Here is a 23640-nt window from a genome sequence, read left to right as displayed (position 1 = left end):
TTGTAAAATCCTATCTGCCAGACCCTTGTGTTTGGATAACAAAGCTTGGAATTCCTGAAACTCTCCCAGAATTCTAACTTGGGATTTTATCCCCTTAAAATGCCTTCTGCAAATGCCACCTCTTTTTGCATAGTTTGTAAAGTCCCAAGTAATGTGGAGGAGGGATTTCAGGGGGTAAGATATGAATCCTATGATCCTCAACAAATTGCTGTAACAAAAGTTATCCAAACAAAGGGTTTTAGTTATCATGGGATTTGTGAAATTTAAACTTTGAAATCCCATGATTTATGAAATTCTTTATCTGAACTGCCTCAAAATGAAAAAAGGGTTTTGAACTTGCATTTGATTTTATTGAAGAGCACATATTGAATTAAACTACTTCCATCGAATTGATAGAAGACTTTTTAACTTTAGCATTTATTAATTGTTGGTTGTAATTTGTGAAATAGAGTGATTGTTATAACAATCAAATCTGCTGAGATTGATGAACTTTTCCCTCTAAACTGCAGTTCTTCCCCAAGACTGAGAAATATGTGTCTTTATTTATTGGAGGTGATGATTTGGATATGGTAGAAAGGAGAAATAGATTGCGCAAGCAGATTAAAGCTAATTTAATTGCTGCTGCAGCTAGTGGGAAAGATTTAGAAGGTAAATTTTTACTGGCCCTGTCTTGTCATCTAGCTTTTGCACCTTCTCTCCTTTTTTAATAAATTTCTTTTTTAATAAAAAAATTATTAGATTTTGATTTGAGTTACCTTGTTTATAAACCAAACCCGTACTCAATAAACTCAAACAGCTTCAAGCAAATTTTGTCATTAGGTGTATACGTTGGTGTATAGCATAGGCAGATAACTAGAGCCTCTATTCCTTGTGTGCTCTGCATGTATTTGGTATCCGTTTGGAATATCATGGTGAGGCCCATTGGTACTTGAACACTAGCTGTCAGCTGGTTGCTTGGTTGACATTCATGGTCACATACCATGGGGGGAGATCTTATTTTCACGATTCTGTGGTGTTCTTGAATAGGAAAGGGTTGCTTTTTGATGATAGCGAATACTTCTGTCCTGTTGGTTAATTTTGGTATGATCAGCCGGATTTTTATTTTTTACTGATCTTGCTTTATACATCATGCTCAATGGGTTCGAGTTTTTGAATATCTGTAGAATGTCATTTAAAAATTTATGTTCCTAATAAGTAATACCTAATGGATCTGGCCCTTTTGTTTATATGATCTCTGGCCCTGACCTTGTTTTTCAGCACGTATCCCCTTCCTAGTGTGTTGTGATTGTATTTTTGTGAATTTTGGAACTATTTAATGAATTACATTGTAGTCTTCTCCTCTGTCTTTGTGTTTAATAGAAGAATGCAACCGCCAGTCACTCTCTTCCAATTTTATTTTTTTTTTTAACTTCTGAGGACCAAAAGCCCCATGATGATGCCTCTAGAAAGGGCTTATAATGATGGTCACCACAAGCTATGATCTTATTATCAACAGAAATCCATTCTGAGTCATTTTGTTTGTGAAGGATCAAGGCCTTCTGGTTCTGGGTAAAAAAACTAAGACTCTGATTGAAGCAGCTATTGGAGGAACCATTGTTTCTCCTTTTAAATCCTCCAAGATGCAAAGAGGAAAGTAGCCATTTGTTCCCACCATAATGATGCCTTTTGACTCATTTGGTGATAGCTGTCCTTGCGATTTATCTTTTGTTAATGCAAATAACTAGTCTTGCTTCTTCTTGTTTAACTGATGCCATTTTTTGAACTTCTATAATAGAGACAGGATCTGAGGATGATGGGCTTTTAGATCTGAGTGAGGATGATTTCTTCTTGAGTGGAAGCTCAAGTGATGAAGCAGATGCAGATGATGAATGGACAGATAAGAGTGCAAGGTATATAATAAATTTATATGCTAAGAAAGATGTTGCTTTCCTTTTTCAGTTCTTATTTTAATGAGAAGTGCTAAGTTTTCACATGTTCAAGTTACTTTTTTTCTCCCCCATTATGATTTTATAATTAGTTTGAGAACTGATTAGCAAAAGGGAGTCTGGATAACCCTAGTATTTCCTGTGATTTAACAGCGAATGAATGCTTAACCCTTCTTAACTTGCATCTGTAATTCTAGCCTCTGTTTTATGCACACATGGTTTTGCAGTGATGAAGGTGCGTCTTTTATTTTATATTATATTTTATATATATATATATATATATTTATTTATTTATTTATTTTTGTCATTTGTTTTGCAGGGAACCAGCTTCTAGTGCTTCTGGCAAAGCAGCATCTGGAATGTCCAGTGATGAAAGAAATCAGGTTTTCCGTCTAAAATGCCTGTTTCACTTTTACAGAAATATATATTATGCTGTGGTTGGGAACATGGATTTGGAATTGTATTCGATAAATTGATTTGAGCAAAATTCAATGTAAGGTTTTTGAGCTTTGTATAAACCCACATAAATCCAAGTCAATGGCCTCAAATCAATGTTTCCGAATGCAGTGTTTTCTTCCCTTCCTAACTTGAATTTATTTACATAGACACAGGTTTCAGCTCGAGCTCTAATGCCACCTCCTCGACCATCGACCAGTTCATTTCCAAGTTCAAATCATGTTCAATCAAGGTTTGGATCATCAAGCAAGAAATCATCCATAAGGAGGGTTGAAATATCTACATCCAGCAACGCATCAAGTGGCCGAAGTGGATCTTCCTTTAAGGACAGAGGATCCTCAATTTCACGAGGTGGTCATAGTAGCAATGTGAGTTCCAATTCTGATGCTCATAAGCCCAGAAGAAAAAGGAGGCCAAAGAAGAAAAAACAACAGGTTTGATACCTATGGCTTTGTAGCACTCTCTTTCTAATAATAAATATATATATTTTTTAAATTTTGTTTTACACTTGGAGAAAGGCTACTATTTTTTGCCATCTTTTTTGCTGTCCCATTCGTCAGTTTATGCTTTAGTCACAAAACATGAGCTTGATTGGAATTTTACTTTTGCATTTTTGGGTCAGCTGGTTAAACTTGCACCACCACACATGCATATACACACGTGGTGGGGAAGAGCCAACACCACATGAACAGAGAGGCTGTTTCTGCAACTCAAAACAGATGAGCCTTAGGTTGTATTGAACAACCTTACCATGCACTATTACCCAATCTCAATAAATGTGCCTATGTGTATGTGTTATAGTAAGTTGGTATCAACAAATACTAGCCACATTCCTAATGACAGAAAATGTTTTTCATGTTTTACCTTAAATTTTTTTTAAGTTGAACAAATGGCTAGACTAAGGAGCAATAAGTTGGTACAATGTGAAGGTGCTGCGGCTGCTGCTGCTACTAGGACTTAAAGATTATAAAAGTTGTCTCTTGAAAGAGTCCAAAAAAATGAGTTTTTAGTTGATACAAGGTTGTTTGAGCTGCCTAAAAGTGGATTAGTTTCAAAAGTGGAATTATTAGTTGATGTTGGAGTTGTTTTGCATATGTTTTGATCAACAAAGAAATTTATTAGAGGAGAAGAATAGTACAAGAAAAGGAAGAAAAAGAAAGCAGGGAGAGTAAGATATTGTCCCAGAATATACAAGAGAAAGTACAAAACAAAAACCAAAAGAAAGCAAACAAATAATTACAGAACAGCACTACTTGATCAAAGCATTCCAATCCTTTGTAAATCTGCCAAAGGTTGATGCTGGAAGAAACCATTCGCTGAAACCCACAACAAACTAAGAAACATCACTCTACTCTTCAAAGTCAATTGAGGGAAGTTGCCTTTCTCGCAGAAACTCTGGCATTTGTCAAGACACCAGAAAGTAGCCATAAACGAGCATCACTACAATGCCTATCTCCTTCCCCTTCCAAACTCAACTATCTCCAAGAATACCAAACAATTTACTCTGAAGTGACCAAGAGAAGTGACAATGTAAGAACAAGAGCAAGCAATTCTCCTCACTCTTAAAGCACATCAGACGATAAGGACTTACATGGTAATTTTTCCCAAGATCGCTGTCCACATAATGGCCTTAACCTTAGAAGGAACTTTAGCTTTCCAAAGAAAGGAGTGAAGGACAACAGGCATAGCACTGGGATCATGAATCAAATGAGAGAAGGACTTGCAAGATAATTCCCCAGAAGATTGTCAAACCCACTCTTATGTCACTCCCCAACTAGAGCTGAAAAGGATGAAGCAAATTAATTGAAGGGGCAAGCTAATTGGTCTCCCTCATGGAAATCCCAAGTGTAAACCACCCTCTTGCAAGAGGAGGAATGCAGAAATTGGTGCCATGAAAAGTAGATATGCAAAAGAGACGAGGATACATAAGAGCCAAAGGAGCCTCCCCAATCCAATTATCCTCTTGCAAAAGTGGATTCTCTCCCCATTACTAACACTTAAAAGGGCATTAGGAAAGAAAGAGAGATAAAACAACAACAACAACAAAATCAAGCCTTAGTCCCACTAGGTGGGGTCGGCTATATGAATCCTTTTCCGCCAATTTATGCGATCATGGACCATTTCTTTTGATAGATTCAAGGATATTAAATCCTTATTCACTATCTCCTCCCAAGTTATTTTAGGTCTACCCCTACCCTTTCTATTGCCCCCCACAGTAACTAAGTCACTTTTTCTCACAGGTGCACTATGTGGCCTACGTTGCAAGTGTCCATACCGTCTGAGTTGTCCCTCTCTTATCTTATCTTCTATAGGAGCTACACCTAACTTACCACGAATATGTTCATTTCTTAATTTAATCTTTCAATGCCACTCATCCATCTAAGCATTCTTATCTCGACAACTTTTACTCTTTGGATATTATGTTTCTTCGTCACCCAACATTCTGATTCATAGAGCATTGCTGGTCTTATAGCCATCATATAAAACTTCCCAAACTTTATATCCTAATATCATAGGAAAGAAAGAGAGATCTGAGACACAAATTCCAATGTCTCAAAACATTAACCCAAACTTTCGCATCCCACCCACTATGTAGGAAATCAAATTTAGACCAAATTTACTAAGGATTACCTTTTGCCAAGGAGGTGCATAACTGCTCCCCATCAAAGAAACGTTTTTGGACACCAAATTACCTAGACCAAGACCACATTCCCTTTTTGACCTACTCACACCTGCCCAATCTAAAAGATGGTCTCTACACTGCTTGCTACTCCCAACCACGATAAGTCCCTTATTAGTTTCTCTAATCTCTAAGCCACTCTCACAGGAATTTTAAAAGGGAACAGGTATTACAAGGGAATATAAGAATGACAAGCATGAATAAGAGTGAAAGTCTCCCATGAGTAAAGAAAGCCCCTTTCCACCCATCCAAATTCATGGCAACTCTCTTAAAAGCAGGGTCGCAAAAAGAATCAAAGGGTTACTACCTAAGGGGACAAATAAGTAATAGGCCAACTTAGAACATCACAACATGCTAATCTAGCAAAAGGACTCAAGTTAATTCCATACTAATAATGTCACTCTTAGAAAAGTTAATTTGAAGTCTTGACACTAGCTCAAACATCTGCAAAATGGTTAGCACATTGAAGAAACTACCCATATTTTATGAAAGAAAGGGGATGGTGTCATCAGCCAATTGCAGGTGCGATATGGTTAAGTGTTAAAAAAGTTAATGGAAAGATTTTTTAGATTTTTTATGATCTACTAGTCCACTGGTTGCAGTACCGAGAAATGACATGATATATATTTCTATAACAAATTGTTGAACAGGGCATGCTTAGCTGGCTCCAATTTGAGTTAGGCATTTTTGAGTTGAGCCACATTTGTTGAAAAATTTAATGGAAAGATTTGTTAGATCTTTACTATATTTTAATATCCTGACATTTTTATTAAATGATATAACGGTACCGAGAAATGACATGATATATATTTCTATAACAAATTGTTGAACAGGACATGCTTAGCTGGCTCCAATTTGAGTTAGGCATTTTTGAGTTGAGCCACATTTGTTGAAAAATTTAATGGAAAGATTTGTTAGATCTTTACTATATTTTAATATCCTGACATTTTTATTAAGTGATATAATCCACTGATTTTGTGCCAGATTCATTAAGAACTATGCTTTATTTTAGAATATGACTTTGAAATGGCTGGTGTTTATTTTGTTGTGATGCTGCCAATTTTCCCTTCATGTAAATGTAAGTACATATTTCTCTATTTTGTGGCTGCAATGGGTTTGTCCTTTAATGTTTCTTAAGATCCAGCACTTCATTCTATGCCATTTTCTGTGCATTTGGCTGATCTTGGGGGTTTTTTTTCATCTATGTTATATACATCTTCACTTACGAAACTATTGCACTCGCACTGTAAGCTTCATCAAAGGAACTTTACACTCTGAAATGGAGAAATGCGTTTGATGATTCATGCCTACGCTATTCATAGAGAATCATGTATATTTTTTTCGTTGTTTTTTTGTTTTTGTTATGTGGTGGTTCCTATAGGTTTTGTTTGGTGTTATCTTACCTAGCCAAAAGTATATATTTTGTTAAATGCATAATTAAGTTCCATTTTGCATGATATTTTGTAGCTTTCTTCCTTGTCTACAGGCATAAAGTTGATGAACTCATGAGTTTGATGCAACCTGTGTGTAACCAATTAAATCAGTCAGTTCTTCATAGGATGTTTATGCTAAATTCTTACAGCCTGGTGTCAGCCATCTACTCGTTTCATGTTCTTTTTCCATGAAAAGGAGTAGGGAGTCTAAATCCTACTGCATCTCTGTGATGATCAATTGGACTCGATGGGCATTCCACTGGAGCTGTTCTAGTTGAGAATTTGTTTTCATTTCCCAGTACTTGTATAACAAAGTATTAGTGTATTGTTATGGTGTGGACTTGGCATTGATAATTATCCGAGAATCTATAATTACTGAGGAAAGCTTTTCTGTTCACAGCAAGTCTATTTTCTCCCCCCTCCCCTCACCACCACGATTTTTTATCTTTATTTTATTATTAATATGAATGATAATATTATTGGTATTTGTGGGGGGAAGTGAACTCATGTGAGGGGGTGGGAGTGGTGGTGGGTTGGTTTTCTAAACTACATTGCAATACAATCATACCCATAGAAAATATAGATGCTACAAAAAGAAAAGCCGCCAAATACGTTGAATGCCATACTAATTAAACTAAACACATAATAAAGCGCTAATTAATTCCAACAATCCTTGATCGAACTCTTCTTAAGTGTTCTTCAGCAAGAATCTTCTCAAGGTCTTGGTTCTTGTTCTAGATCAACTCTCTCCAACTTTTTCTAGCCTCAACTTTTAAAATGTTGGGAGGATCATAAGTCTATTACTTGAATGATGCCCAAATCATCCAAGGGGAACCAAGGAATACATGGCCAATTATAGGTGTGATAGTCGCACCAAATATTACTAAAGTAGTCACCTATTTGAATAGGAATCAAACATCTTTCATAAATATATAAGACATTGTTATCAATATAAGAATTTTCATGAGGCTCCAGTCGAGATTTTGGATGAAGTTGCATATGAGTGATTGCATTTGTAGAAACTATGTTCTCAGTCATCTTCCATTAATGATGACTTTGTAAACATTTTATCTCTACTTGAGAAATGTGTGGAAAAGTTTTATATTGTGCCCAATGTATGATAAATGACATTCTTTTTTCCAATAATTTGTCACCATATTGTTGGATTTATACATATAACTGTTGCAACTATATATTCAAAAGTCCTTAATGCAAGTTGGCCTCAATTCTCAATTTATTCATGTAAAATCACAAGTTTTAATCTCAATTTCCAAGAACTATCTTCAAGTCACTTTAATCCTTGGTAATTAGTATCACATAGAAATTAATCAGATTTAACTTAGAAAACTCACGAATATAGAAATAAAACATGATTTCCAATGCCGCAAGCAACAATCTCTTGTTTTTTGTATCAAATTAGTCACATTTGCTTGCAAAGTATCAAGTCCACATACAAAATATGATGCTGCAAACAAAAATATCATGGAAGAAACTCAATATCGTGGCTAGGCAATTTCTCGTAGGGATGGAAATTGTATAGTAGAGTGGAAAAGTTTTCCCTACATGCATCATTGGCGCTCGGGATGCATGGAGCTCTAGCGCTGGTCCTTCAATAAACTCTTTCACAGATGAGGCTACTGGCTTGGTCTGGTCGACTGGTGCTATGCTCTAGTCGACTAGTCCCCTGTTTTTCCTTACTAAAGAGCCTTTTAATGACTTAAGACGTATTTGGACAAAAGTACTTGAAATATATTAAGTCCAATTTAGTTAAAAACTTGTCCAAATGAGTTTTCCTTTAAATTTAAGATATCTTGTTAATAAAAATACATTTGAAAAATCATTTTGATATCTTATATGCTTAGTATGTCCTTTATTGAAAATATATTTTACTTTCTTTGAACCCTCAGGACATAAGACTTATTTTGATAAAATCGGGACTAAGTATGAAGATGCTCAAAATACCAAGATATTTGAAAACTTGTCCCTTTGGAAAACATATTTGAGTTTTAGGAATCTTTTGACAAACTCTAGAGGGTCTATGATGTGTTTCACGTATCCATGTTGAGGAGGTACGTGCTAGACCCATCACATGTTATTAGTTATGATGAGTTAGAAATTGAGAATACTTTATCGTATGAGGAGATACCTGTTCAAGTTCTGGACCGTAGAGTTCAGAAGTTTCATACTAAAGAGATACCGTTAGTGAAGGTATTGTGGGGAAACCATGAGGTTGAGGAAGCTTCTTGGGAATTGGAAATGGAAATACGCCGGAAGTATCCACAGTTGTTTTGAGTACTTGTACGTTATCCTACTTTGGGTTGGGATAGGTGGTTAGTCGTCGGGAGTGTGTATATTGTGAACTCCTGAGACGAGTGTATATGTAATCACGGTTTTCCTCCGCCATAAGTGAGAGTGTGTAAGTATGTGTATGATGGGACTGCGCTGCAGTAGTCGCTAGCTTTTCTTTGCGTTACGTGTATATATTCAGTTGTATGTATGAGTTCATAAACGAGAGATGACATATTTCGAGGACAAAATTTTTGTAAGGAGGGGAGACTGTAAGAACACGAACCATGATATATAAGTTTAAATAATTAAGAGAGGGGTAAAATTGGAATTTGAACAAGCTTCTTCGACGAAGCCAGAGTTTGTCGACAAGGCCTTGTATTTTTCTTCGACGAAGTTCAGAGGCTTATCGATGAGGAGAAGCCAAGAGATTTCGGGAAACCGGGAATCTTAGGCTCGTTGACGAGCTATCTATATGACCTCCTCTACGAGGATGCCATTTCGTCGACGAGGACGGCCAAGTCAAAGGGTTATAAATATCTTTTCTTTTTGCTTCCAAGCTAACAAAACTAAATTTTCTCTCTCTCTCTCTAGAACTCATCTTGCACTTCCTCTCTCTAGATTTCTTCGTCGGTCGTCGCGAGGATCGTTAATCTAAAGTTACCACGAGGAATGGGAAGGATTCTCTACAAGTTCTATAGATCGAATTTTCGGTTCGACCATTTTTGGGTTTTGGCGAAAAATCGAGGTAAGGCTCGATTTTCTTTTCTAATTCTGTAGTTTTGTAGGGAACAGTCTTGTGAATATCTTCTGTACTGTTGATTGTAGGTTTTAGAATTCGATTCACTATTTAGGGGCCTTAAAGCTCGGGAATTTCCATTTGGGGAAAAGGTAAGGGGAATTGTGTTTATATTAGTTATTTTTGAAATTGGACTCGGTGGAACTGTGTTCCACGGTCTAGTGTGTGTTTTGACTACTCATTTGGGGGAATCTAATGGGAAAAACTATGGGTTTTTCATGATTACAGTTTTGGGAAAAAGGGGGCGACGATTTGCATCCCTGGTTTTGTTGAAAACTGAATGTATATGTTAATTTATACTGTGTTATAGGGATGGTCATGCTTTGACTTGTTTAAACTGTGCGTGTTTGGAAAACCATGATTTTAGATTACCAAATGGGTGTGGTTTGTTTGGTTATATGAACATGCATGTTTATGTTGTGTTTGGTTGAAATGGTAGTAAGAACGTGGTTCCGAATTTGTTCCAAGTACTGAGAGTGTTCGACTGTATATCCAAGGGCGTATGAAATCGCTGGCCATAGGTTGGCAGAGTGTCCGACTCTATATTCGAGGGCGTGAGCCTATCCTGACTAATCACCAAAGGGTGTGGATCCACTAGTTTAGCGTCGGTACGATGCCATGGGAGTTGGGGACTAGCCTTGTGCTGGTGGCGCCATGTTCGCGGGTTGGCAACGGGCCAACGCCGTATGTCGCGAGCTGGCTTCGAGCCGATGGATGTGACCACACCGGGTTTTACTAATCATATGTGTGTGCGTGTATGCACTATTGTGAAATTAGTACTGGAACTGTATTTAACTGTGTGTATGTTGCATTATGATAACACTCAAATGCCACACATCGATATAACCTGTATTCTTCCTTACTGAGAGGTGTCTCACCCCTGTTGTACGTACATATTTTCAGGTCCTTCAAGTAACTGGAACTAGCGTACTCATGTCAGGAGCGTAGTGGCCGGTGTACTGCGGGTAGCGCTTGGGTAAGTGTTAGGACTTGTATTCTGTCCTTGTATAGACTCTGGTATGGTACTATATGTATATAGAATGATTGTATTTCCGTTGCGTATATTCTGTTGTAATTGGATGTGTATACGATGCTTGGGAACCCCATGGGGTCGGACCCTCATCCTTTATATTGTATCTTTGGATGTTTTATTTGATACAAGGACATGTTAGGTTACTTATTCACACCTGAGACTCATCTGCGGGTTCGGGACGTGACATATAAAGTGCAAGAAATTAAAAGCAAGCACACAATATGTTATCAGGGTTCGGCCAATACTACCTACGTCCCCGCCTCAAGCTCACAAGGTAGAGGATTCAACTAAGTTGCTCACTTGCGGATGGAGGGACACCGTTTACAGCATCTTACCAAGATGGTGCACCTAATTCTCCTAACCGGATCTGAATCAGTCCGGTGCTCTCCTAACCAAATCTGAGCAAGTCCGAGCCTATTCACAAGGCTAGTCTCCCTCTTTCGACAACCAGTTGGGAATACAACAGATAATCAAATGAAATATTTTTCGTACAACCAGAATGCTTTTCAAAAGTAGATGTGTACAACAATAAGCACAAATACACTCACGAATGATATGCAAATAAGCTCAATGTGAGGATGTGACTTTCACAAAAATAATCTTTGAGTAAAAATGTGTATGATGAGTGCTCAAAAATTTTATGCCCAAATAAGAAATTTCTCTAAAAATATTGTTCTAAATAAGGTGCTGAAAAATCTATGGTTTATGGTTGAAAAATATTTTTGCAAGCACAAACAAATGAGTCTTTGAATCTTACAATGGATGTGTAAGATTCACAAGCAAATAATATTAACTCCCAAGAATATTTATCAAATGAAATATGTGGGAGAAACTAAAATAATACTCTCAAAATAAGATATAAAAAATATATGTAGGATGAGAGTAAAAACGATTTAGATTTGTAAAACAAATGCTCAAAGGATGTTTAAAACAAAACTCTCTTGAAAGATTTAACAAAAGAAATAATAAAGAGAGTATATGTTGAGTATAAAATTTGAGAGAGTTTTTAGGCTAATCAACTTGCTAATTATGAGTAATGAGGGGGTATATATAGAGTTGGGCAAAAATATAACAGTTGGGGACACACTGGGAATTTTTAGAAAAGATTTATTAATTTTTAAACGTGTTTAGGCATTTAAAAAAAATGTCTAACCTGAGAGGTTCGGTTGACCGTGTTCAAGGTTCGGTTGACCACATTACTAAGTTCGGTCGACTAGGGCAAATTTGAACTATGGATTTGGTCGACGTCTAAGGGCAATTTTGAACCCTTTGTAGGTTCGGTCGACCATAACTTAGGTTGGGTTGACCATCTTTGAGGTTCGGTCGACCAAGGCTATTTTGAACTATGAGTTCGATCGAACAAGTTGGTGGAAAAGTGAATTTTTATAGTTCAGTTGACCGAGGATGGTATGTTGAAAACAGAATGGTTGACCAAGCGAAGTCAACATGTTGACTTCTGACAGTTCGATCGACCAAGGCATGCATTTATAATGCCAAGGGTACGGTCAACCGAAGCTTTTTCTTCTGTCAACTTCTCAGTTCGGTCGACCAAAGTCAAATGACCTTGCGATGGTCGGTCGATCGAGGCAGGTGAAATTCCTATTTTGCCCCTGATTTTGACCTTTAGAAAAATTTCCCTTTAAACGAATGAGTATGATTTTTAAGTGAGGGATTTTTTCATGAATGATTTTGTATCCTAAGGTCAGCTATGGTCTGTGTTTGGTTCCCTATGGTTGAGGCTTTTGAATTAAGCCAAAAAATCCAACGTCGCTCGACCTAATCTTTGACTCTAACCAATTAGTTATTTAAGAAAAGAGTTAGTGTGAAAAGCGCTGGTCCCTAGGGTCAGTCTACAGCCATCTTGAGCTTATCATCCATATCATGCATGTCATACATTATCACAAACCAAAATTTAAATTAAATGCAATACAATAAAATTTAATGTCTTCTTCTTGAACTTTTGCTCTTCACTTCATAGAGTACGCCAAGTATATGTGCATTAAGATCCATCTTGGCCTCTAATTCCCTTAATCCTTATATGTGTACCAAAATATGAACCTGTTCACAAACTAAGTACACGCACAAGATATAGATGCTTTGTCAGCATCAAAACAGGAATCGAACATAAAAAGCCAACATACTTGCTTGAAATCCAGGAGGCGTAGGCCTTTTCCTCTGACTTTGTACCCCTGTACTCCTCTGTAAACTTGTTTCTATCATCGTAGTTTTATCCACCAATTCTGAAAAATTCTAAATATGGAAGGCCACTACCTACTCATAAATCCCCTATCTCAGGCATCTCTTAAACCTCCTCACCTTCTTCGCTTCATTTAGCACTATATACGGGGCAAAATGAGACAGCCCAACAAATTTAGCTGCATACTTCTGGACTGTCAGGTGCTCAGAGTCAAGCTCAGAAATTCCTCTACTTTAGCATCCTTGGTGGTAGCGGGGAAGTACCGATTAGAGAAAATTTCTTTAAAATGATTCCAGGTCAGAGCTACGGCTTCTGGCCTCTGTTTTTCTATTAGCCTCACTAATCTCCACCAGCGCGTAGCCTCCCCAGTCATCTTAAAGGTGGCGTACAAGACCTTTTGTTCCTCAAGCAGGGAAGGACTGCTAGTATTTCCTCAATCTCTTAGACCCAGCTTTTTGCAAAAAATGGGTCGGCTCCTCCTGAGAAAGCTGGGGGATTCATACGAGTAAACTATTCTATTGTGCAGCCCTGATCACCTGGTGGGCAACCCTATTCCCTGGAGATTTTGCAATATCCGCCATAACCTACTAAGCTACACTATGTAGTACTTGATCAGAATCACTGCCACCTATGCTGAAAGCCCACACGTTGCTACTATCTCTAGCATTTGCGTTGTTACCCCCAAGATCCATCCTGAAAATAGGATAGTAAACAATCTTAGAATCCTTTATCATAATACTACCAGTATATTCATCTAACTAAGAAATCATAAAATGCACTCTATCCTCATATAACCAACCAACTTAACGTCCATGTTCCCAATTTAAGGTTCAGTGTTACTGCTCAGAAACAAAAAATGACGATAGTTTACTATGGCTTTCCTTAAACCGTCATTTTTGGAAAATCACAGAAACCATCACGGAATTCCTGCTTCCAGGCTACAAGAAAAAACTCTAAATTCCAATATTAACCTCCAGTAATGACTTACTAAAGTCCTGTTCTACCCATTTCCTACCCTCATCAAGATTCATTCCTATAATCTAGTATTATTATTCGCTAAAGTCTACAAAACCTAACAACCTAGGCTCTGATACCACAACTATAGCTCCCCAAACTTGGTGGGACCCGGAGTATTATTCTCCATACATACTCTCTGATACCATAACTATACCGACCCGTACCCAAAGTGGGGTACCAGGACACCTGTCCATAACTCATATTAAACAACACGATGGAAGCATATATATATATAAACCCCGAATACAATACTAGAGTTCTAATGTCACCATAATTACATACATAAATCCCCAAAATCCATAATACATCTCATGATACACAAAACATATCCATGTCTCACCCAAACTTACTCTGAACTACAATATCTAAGCCTTGCCCTGGAGCTATTTAGGCTTGGTTCCTTGGATTTCCTAAAATGTTAAAGTTATTGGAGTGAGACACTTCTCTATAAGACGGAATAAGTTATCATCAATGTGTGACAACATAAGTTTTAGTGCGTCATAAACATATCCTGTAAATAATTAACTTTAAGTGATAAATCATGTAAATATGTAGTATATATATATATATATATGTTTGAAAAATACATACTTTTCAACATAAGCATACTTTATCGTAATAAGTTTCCTTGTATATGTAAATCATCTATTATAACTATACATAAAAGAGTTTTCCCTTGAACGGACAATCATATAACATCATGTAATAACCCCACATGATCGGGTTGTGCGGCTTGAAGGCGGGACTTAATAATGGCTGGCCTACCATGTAATGCCTCGACCCGCCACGTAGGGCCCAGGGTGCTAATTTAGTGACGTCTATGTACCTAATACCAATTCATCATATAAAATGCAGCAGAAATAAAGGATACAATCTCCAAAATACATTACCAGAGTTCTATACTACCTTTATATACAAAAGGTTTCAAAATTGTTATTGCAAACCAACGTGCTATACTTATACAAAAACCAATTCAATCTACATTCACAACATACAAAAAAACTATACTACCGTCTCAGCCCCTCTAGCTTGCTAAGAACGTTTCCCAAAATTTCTTAAAAAGATAATTTGTAAATTAGGGTGAGACACTTCTCAGTAAGGGAAGACTAAGTTAATATCAGTGTGTGGCCAACATGAATTTTAGTGTATACAGAAAACAACATGTTCCTCATTTAACCGAAAATAGCATTTAAATATATAATCATTATACACTGTTGAAAATACCCTTTTCCTTTCCACAGTATAAATCAACTTAGTAAATAATTAACGACAATTATAAAAATCATTCTTAGCCCATACTCACACCCACACACACACACACACAAATTATTTATAAGTAAAAATTTCTGAGGATAGGGAAGATCACATGCCCATACATGTACCTTTCCTCTGCTCTAGTATCATTACAACTATTAAGGCACTCACCTTACTCAACAAGCCCTGAAGGTTATGTTAATAATAACCTCATTTACATAAATTAATAGATATGCATATAAGACAACTCTCTGTGACAAACACGCTATTTACTACCCCCATGGCTTGGGTTGTGTGGCCCGAAGGTTGGACTAAGCCTGGGGTGATCAGCCCAAACAAATTCAAAAACAACATCATTTGCAAGTACGTCTGCAAGCATCCATAGCAAAGTTGTAGGCTCGATGCCCTTACTTCAACCTCACGCAGGCAGTCGGCTGGGACCCCCTACACTTCTATCTACAATAGTGTGGGTGCACATGGTCTAACTAGCAATGGTACCGTGCTCATAATACACTGGTCCCCAAAGTTCCTAAAGCATATCATGCAATTTAAGTAATTTAAAAACTGTAATTTAAAATTCCATTTCATTTCAACCCTACCATTTCATAAAACTCGACTCACAACCGTCATATCAAAACCTGCATTTTTCACAACAATTCCAGCATTCACAAACAGTTATAGTATTTCGCAACAGTCTCAAATCCAGTTAAATAATAAAGCCTACCAAATAATCATCGGTCACATGATTTCAACATTTAAATATAACCACATAAACAACCAAGCTTTCCACCGTTCGTTTTTATTCAAAATACTATACCATATATCCTAAGTTTGTAAAATCCATTTTGAATGGTTGGTTTTTGAAATAGCCTTTAAATTCTTAAATACATATTTATAGCAATTTAATCGGTTCAAATTTAATAAAATTCCTGACTTAACTTTATCCCCTTACCTAATTTCATGAAACTACGCCAACACTTGCGACGCTCACCCAAATCCTGATTCAATAACCCTAATTTAATCAAATCAACCCTAAATAAAATATTATTTTAACATTTCTTAGGCCTATAAATTTCAAATAACAATTAAACCCCCCAAAACAACCAATTTCCTTAATTCCCTAAATCTCACTCTCACTTTGGAGTGGTGCCTAGGACCTCCAAATTGAAAATTTGTTTCGACCAAAATGATGACGATCGAGACTAGGACCCCATGGTGGTGCCCGAACATCGATTTTGCTGAAGATTTAAGGAGAAATTAAGGAAATAGAGGAAATATACCTTTCCCCAAGAGTGGTGCATATGTCGCTTGCACGACAAATCCGCTCCAATAGGAATGTCAGTGGCAGAGATTGAAACCCAACAGTATTTCCAATTTTCCGATTAACCGAATATTGACCGAGAAAATGAGAAGAGAGGGAGAGGAGATGAGTGAGGAATGGAGAGTGAGACGGAAAGAGAGAAACAATCTCTCTGTAGTTGTGTGCCTGAAGGATCTTAGGACCATTAGGATTGATCTATTTATATTATATATATTATTGTATTAATATATTATTATATTATATTATATTATTAAATTAATAATAATAAATATTTAATTTAATCAATTTTAATTTAAAATTTTTTAAATTTAATTTAATTTTTTAATTTTTTTTTATTTTTTATTTTTTATTTTTTAAAATTTATTATTATTATTATTATTTACACTACCACACTAAGCCAAACGTAATGCGTCTTTAAGTACGATTGGCTACCCAGCTTGGTCTAGACTGCCAAGGGGTACTCTTCTCTTCTCTGACTCAATCAACTATCCATACACCAACACTTCCTGAATAGTGTGGTGGCACTAACTATATCATATTAGCTACGGTACCGTGCTCTGAACATAATTGGTCTATCAGGGTTTTTATACCATATAATACTGTTCATATATAATAAAACTATAGCTTGGTCTCATTTTCATAAAACCTGTCATATTCATAGTCTGTATAATTCTTGTTATATCCTAAATTTGTATGAATACTGTCATATCATAAATTTGTCTAAGTATTGTCATATCATAAATCTGACTAAACACTGTCATATCATAAATCTGTCTAAGTATTTTCATATCATAAATCTGACTGAATACTGTCATATCATGATTCTATAATATTTATAACATTTTCGAAAATCATTATAAAATCATAGTTGTTTTGTATCATCATAAAATATTCTAACAGGTTTATTTCTGTAGTAACATATTCATTACTCATGCCACACAATTTGAGTGATAATTCATAATATAATAATCTGCCTGGGAAAAATATATTTTGCTAAGAAATAAACATATAGTCATCTTTAGGATTTCCTTAAACCCAAAATACCTGGTTTTTTCAAAAACATACATATAATAATAATTCAAAATTTCCATTTCCATATGCTTGGATATTTAGAAAAACATATGTATTATTCCTGTAATCACATACTAAAATTTAATTGGTTAAATTTTCTAAAACTAACTGACATAATTTATTCCCTTTACCTTATCCCTGAAATGGTACCTAAGATCCCCAAATGACGAATCTGCTTTGATTAAAACGCTAAGGATCGACGCTAGGATCTTGAAATAGCGTTTATCCTTCAATTTGGCTGAAATCTGGAGAAAATTTGAAGAAAGAGAGAGATGGATTTTGCAGCCCTTGAGAGAGAGAGAGAGAGAGAGAGAGAGAGAGAGAGAAATTTTTCAAAGAAAATGAACTAGGGTCCTATTTATAGGCTGCTAGCCCAGACGAACCGTCGATGGTTTTCCTAAACTCCCCCAAACCATCGACAGTTTGGTCTGCACCAAACCAAATTCCCTATTATTATTATTATTATTATTATTATTATTATTATTATTATTATTATTATTAATTTTATTTATTTATTTATTTATTTTTTCCGGTCTCTACATCTTCATGGTATTCTATATGTATGAGATAAAGATTCAATTTATATCATATATTGTTTTAAAGCTTGTGTTTTGAAGGTATACTTGCACAAAGTAAACCCTTTAGAGATACGTTTGAGGTTGCTTGTGTTCATAGGCAAGTCAACTAGGGTTAAGCATGGAGATAACTCTAAGCTTGGATTTTTTTTACCCTTTTTTTTATTATTTTTTTATGCTAGGCATGTTGGAAGGTAAGCCTGGATCAGAGGAGGTCGAGAATAGCCAAGGAAAATAGAGAAAAAAGGAGAACAAAGAGAGAGAGAGAGAGAGAGAGAGAGAGAGAGAGAGAGAGAGAGAGAGAGAGAGAGAGAGAGAGAGAGAGAGAGAGAGAGAGAGAGAGGGAGAGAGTTAATGTCTTTTTTGTGTGGATGGTAGGTTTTTGAGGGTCTAAAGAGTTCGAGCTAGGTCAGAGGACTTTAAACATACTCATGGAAAGCAAAAAAGAGCCCCCAGAATAAAAAAACCACAGCCAGCACTATTATTATTGGTAATTGCCGACCTAGGTCTTCAAGGTTATATTTTTGTAGGTTTTCGACCATTACAAAGGTTGTTGGAGGGTCATTGGAGTTAGAGGAGTCAAATGGTGTCCAAAAGACAATTTTTTGGCATTGGAATGGCTAGGAATAAGAGGCTGCATTGTTTAGGTGACCGACGTCTATCTGATGAGTTGCCGTTGAGGTCGATCGTAGAAAACAGTCCGCTGTGCCTCGAGCCATGTGTTGATGTGGAGTAACTTAATTAGCTCCTTTCCTAGGTCAGTTAACTAGTCCCCTCCTTTGTTATATTTATTTAATTATTTTATTTTAATTAATCTATTTCGAAAGTTTAAAAATTAAAAGTAATATTTTTTTTCATTGCAAAAAATCATGAAAACATAAGGGAGGTCAATTTTTTTTAAATTTTTTTTAATGTAGGTCCATTTTCTTGGTTTATTTCATTTATTTATTATTTATTTTGCATTTTATTTAAATTAACTTCCTTTATTTTTAAAAAAAAAAATTTCACATGGTTTTAGTTTATTTGCTGCATTAGGTTTTCAGAGTATTTATTCTTAGGGTTTAGGTTTGTATTTTATTTCATTTTCTTGCATTCTTTTTCTATTTATGAACTTTATAAATTATTAAAATCTAAAAAAATTGTAGAAAATCCCATAAAATACCAAAAGTTTGTTGAGCAATTTTCAAGTGAGGTTTTGAAAGTTTTGAGGTCTTTTGGACTTTGCTTGTGTTATAATTTGGATTTGAAGAGTGAAAATGTAAGAAAAGGAAAGTTTTAATGGTAATATGGTGTTTGATGTGTTTGAAGCTTTTCATTCTTGAACATGAAATGTTAAAATTGGACTTAAATATGGTCAACTTGCATAAGAAAACACTCTAATTTGGTTTGATTAAAGATATGTTTGCTAGCTTGAATTACTTTAGGTTGCCTCAATGGTATGTGATGTCTTGTATGCATATGATGTAATTGGACCTTTGGTGTAGTAATCTTTGAACCTTTTATTTGAGTTGTGAATGGATTGAAACGAATGAAAATGGAACACCTTAACTAAAGATTTCGATGATGGCTACCATTGGTGAAACGACCTAGACCCACCACATGGGCTCAGAGTGCTACTTTAATGACGTCAGTGTACCTAATACCTTGTTCATCATATATAAAACACATATATGTAACGAAAATAAAATATAAAATCCTCAAATTACATTACCAGAGTTCTAACTATCTTTATACACAAATATATCCATCCTCACATAATTACATCCCATAAAACTAAACAAAAATAAAATCTCTATCTACACACTACCTATATAAATTTACACCTTTAGCCCGGCTCTTCTAGCTCCTTAGACCCGATCTCTAGGATTTACTGAAAAGATAGTTTGTAAAGTAGGGGTGAGGTACAGCTCGGTAAGGGAAAGACTAAGTTAATGTCAGTGTGTGACTAGCATGCATTTAGTGTACAGAAAATAACCAGTTTACTAACTAACCAGATAAACACATTTATGAAAGCATTCTTATTTTACACTCACACACACAATTAGCCAAGGATAGGGAAGGTTACCCGCCCATACAAGTAGCTTCCCTCTGCTCTAGTATCATTACTGCTACCAGGGCACTCACCTTTCTCAGTAAGCCCTCGAAGTTATCTTATTAATTAACCGTATTCACATAAATTAACAGATATGCATATAAGACACTCCCTGTGACAAACACGCCATTTACACCCCCATGGCACGTGTTGTTCTGCCTGAAAGCTGGATTAATCCCGGGTGATCAGCCCAAACAAAGTCAAATATAACATCCTCTGCAAACACATCTGCAGGCATCCACAGCAAAGCTGCAGGTCCGACGCCCTTACTTCAACCTCACGCAGGTAATTGGCTAGACCCCCTACACTTCTATCCAGACAGTGTGGGTGCACATGGTTTAATTAGCAACGGTACCGTGCTCACAATACACTGGTCCCCAGGGTTCCTAAAGCATATAATGCAATTTAGATAATAGAAATCATCATTTAAAATATTAATTCATATATATTTCCTGTTATTCCAAACACCTGGCCCTCGGCCACAAAATATAACCCGGCATATAACCATCAATTAAAACTCGGCCCTCGGCCATCAAATAATAATCTTGGCCCTTAGCCAATCAAATAACACCCGGCCATTGACCGTTAGTTCAAACTCCTGCTTTTCATAAACAGTTCCAGTATTTTCACAAGCATTTCCAGTATTTCTCAACCAATTCAGTATTTCACAGATAATTCAGTATTTCAAAATCCCAAATCCAGATATACAATAATCCATACAAATTAAATCATCTGCCACACGATTTTCTACATTTTAACAAATCCATATAAACAAACAAGCTTTCCACCGTTCATTTTATTCAAAAATACAATACCTTATATCCTAAGTTTGTAAAATCCATTTTGAACGGTTGGTTTCCAAAATAATCTTTAAATTCCCAAATGAATAAATAAATAAATAAATTTATATAAACATAACAATTTAATTGATTCAATTTTCATAAAATTACTTACTTAACTTAATCCCCTTACCTGATTCTTAAAAAAAACCCGATAACACCCTGGCCTACGCCCCAGGTGTTCAAAAACCCCTGAATCTTGAAATTCAAATTTCACCATATTATTCGTCATAATTCCTAGAGTAACTTTCTCTAAAATTTCCCTATGTTTTGAATACCCTAAATAGCCTAATAAAAGCTTAAATTATCAAATTTACCCTCGATTTAGGATTGGTATCCCGGAACTTCGATTCGAAAACTTGCTCTGGCTAAATTGTAGAGAATCTCCCCACGAGTCTCCTGGCAATTTTCGTTCATTAATGGGGCTTATAATTTAGAATAAATTGAGATAAGTTTGAAATTTGGCCTTACCCCAGGAGATATGTCTACGCCGCTCCCACGATAGATTCGCCCCAGTAGAAATGTCGGTGGCGGTGAGCAGAGTCCAACGGTATTTTCAGATTTCCAATCGGCTGAATAACGGAGACGAGATGGAAGAGAGTGGAAGAGAGGAGCTGAGGAGAGCATTGACGCAGAGAAAGAAAGAAAGAAAGAAAGAAAGAAAGAAGAAGAAGAAGAAGAAATAAAATAAAATATAATCTGTTTCCTGATCCTTCAGGAAGCCTGATATATATAATATTATATTATTATTATATTTTATTATTTAATTAATAATAATAATAATAATTAAATATATTTTTAATTATTTTTAAAAATTTTTACTTTTTAATTTTAATATATATATATATATATATATATATATATATTTTAGGATTACTACAATTGGGGGATGCAATAGCACTCCCTATACATTTTTTTTAGGTGAGGGAAGTTTTGCATTCTAAATTGAAATATTATGGGATGCAAGGTGGAACAAAATTTAATGGTAAGGTAATCTTCATAAAAGGAAGAATAATAAATATGAATTAGTGATAATGTACTCTCGAATTCGAACTTGGGTATGTAAATCTTTGACTAGGGGTGTGCAAATGGCCGGTTCGGCCAAATCAGTTAATTAACCGAATTAACCGAATTTTTTGGTTAACACTAATTTCTAACTGAACCAACCGAATTAGTTTATGTAATTGAATTGTATCCAATCGAACCAACTTTTCGGGTAATTTGGCTAACTGAATTTGACCGAATAAATTTAAAATTAATTATAAAAATAAAATATGATTGTAATTTTTTTTATCTAATTTACCAATTCTAGCTTAATTAATAAAAGGGTTTATTGATAAAAGGGATATTTTAACATTAAACATTTAAGATTTAACATATATCATATATTAATATTACTAAGTTATATTTAATTATTAATTAATTAGTAATTCAGGTAATTTGGTTAACCAAATTAAAGATTTCCCATACCCGAATCAAAAAACGAAAACTCAAAATTATCCAAATCTATACCGATCCGAACCTATATATTAACCGAACCGAACTGACCAAACTCAGTTGATTAATTCAGTTAATTTGGTTAAACCTATATTATGCTCACCCCTACCTTCGACCACCGATTATTTGGACTCTATGGATAGCTAGTTGACCAAATTAATTGGTAGTAATTAAAAATGTATTATAATTTCGTTTTAGACAAAGTAGGTTAGTCGGGACTCCGTTGATGTATTATTGACCTACATCTCATTCCCAAATACTTTATTTTTTTGAGTTTGCCATTTTTGTTAAGGCAGTTTGAAGATTTATCCTGATAGAGGTGAGCCTTCAAGATGTGGTCACAAGTTTAACAAGGATCTTTGATCACAGGAATAAGGAACAAATTAACAAGAATCAAAGAACTTATTGCTTAGTAAAGTTGAAGGGTTTGTTAGAAACATAATCTATAAGGGAATAAGAAGTGACACTATAATAATTTGAGAAATAGATAAGGGACTAGATTGACAGGCTCCTAAAGAGGACATTGGTGCCTTCCAGTGGAAGTGGTTTGTTGACCCTTGAATAGCTTCACATTGGCAAGGCACACAACATAGGAAACTCATATGCCAAGGTGGTAGTTTAATATGATCTGTCATGGGTGTCTTGATATTCGATGGTTGGATAATCCATGTTGCTAAATGAAGAGTGCATAGATGTTAAGCTACCTACTCAACATGATCAGGGTTGGACATGGTTGTGGCTATGGTCCTTAACAAGGTTGCTTAGGGTGGTTGGTTTCAGTTGACATAGTTGGATGGTTAGTTCAATTATATCAAGTGCCTTATTGACATATGTTGTTCTTGGGACATAAAATAAGTCATGGTTAAGGGAAAACTATGCTTGAAACAAAGTGTTGAGTCATGGGTAGCATGTAGTGTTAATGTTAAATGCTTGCAATGTTCACATGTTGACAAGGTGGGGCAGTTACTTGGCAATTCTCCTTGTATGGCTAACATACAAGCTTGGCTGGTGGGTAAATTTGTGGATTGGCATCTAAGTATAATTTTAGCCACTTATTTCCAAGAATAACTTGTTTAAGCCATGTTGGAAAATGTTGGTTGCGTCTACCATAACCTAGGAATTGGGGTTGACAACTGCAGACCCTAGGTAGTTAGAGGGGGGGTAT

At 35.7% G+C, this 23640-nt stretch overlaps 1 protein-coding gene across 2 annotated transcripts in view; it reads left to right on the top strand.

Moving 5' to 3' along the window:
• LOC131152385 (rRNA-processing protein EFG1) overlaps window positions 1-6891 on the top strand; it is a 34039-nt gene extending 27148 nt beyond the window's left edge. The window contains exons 4-8 of one of the 2 annotated variants that reach the window (XM_058104237.1): window positions 510-648; window positions 1775-1889; window positions 2245-2308; window positions 2531-2815; window positions 6548-6891. In XM_058104237.1, the coding sequence (XP_057960220.1) occupies window positions 510-648; window positions 1775-1889; window positions 2245-2308; window positions 2531-2815; window positions 6548-6553 (609 nt within the window). In that variant the 3' untranslated portion in view covers window positions 6554-6891. The remainder of the gene's footprint in view (window positions 1-509; window positions 649-1774; window positions 1890-2244; window positions 2309-2530; window positions 2816-6547) is intronic. The other variant, XM_058104238.1, reaches the window with a different exon arrangement.
• Window positions 6892-23640: the final 16749 nt, after the last annotated feature.

The sequence above is a fragment of the Malania oleifera genome, chromosome 3 (assembly GCF_029873635.1).
Source record: "Malania oleifera isolate guangnan ecotype guangnan chromosome 3, ASM2987363v1, whole genome shotgun sequence".
Lineage (NCBI taxonomy): Eukaryota > Viridiplantae > Streptophyta > Magnoliopsida > Santalales > Ximeniaceae > Malania > Malania oleifera.
This window is presented reverse-complemented; position numbering and strand designations above follow the sequence as displayed.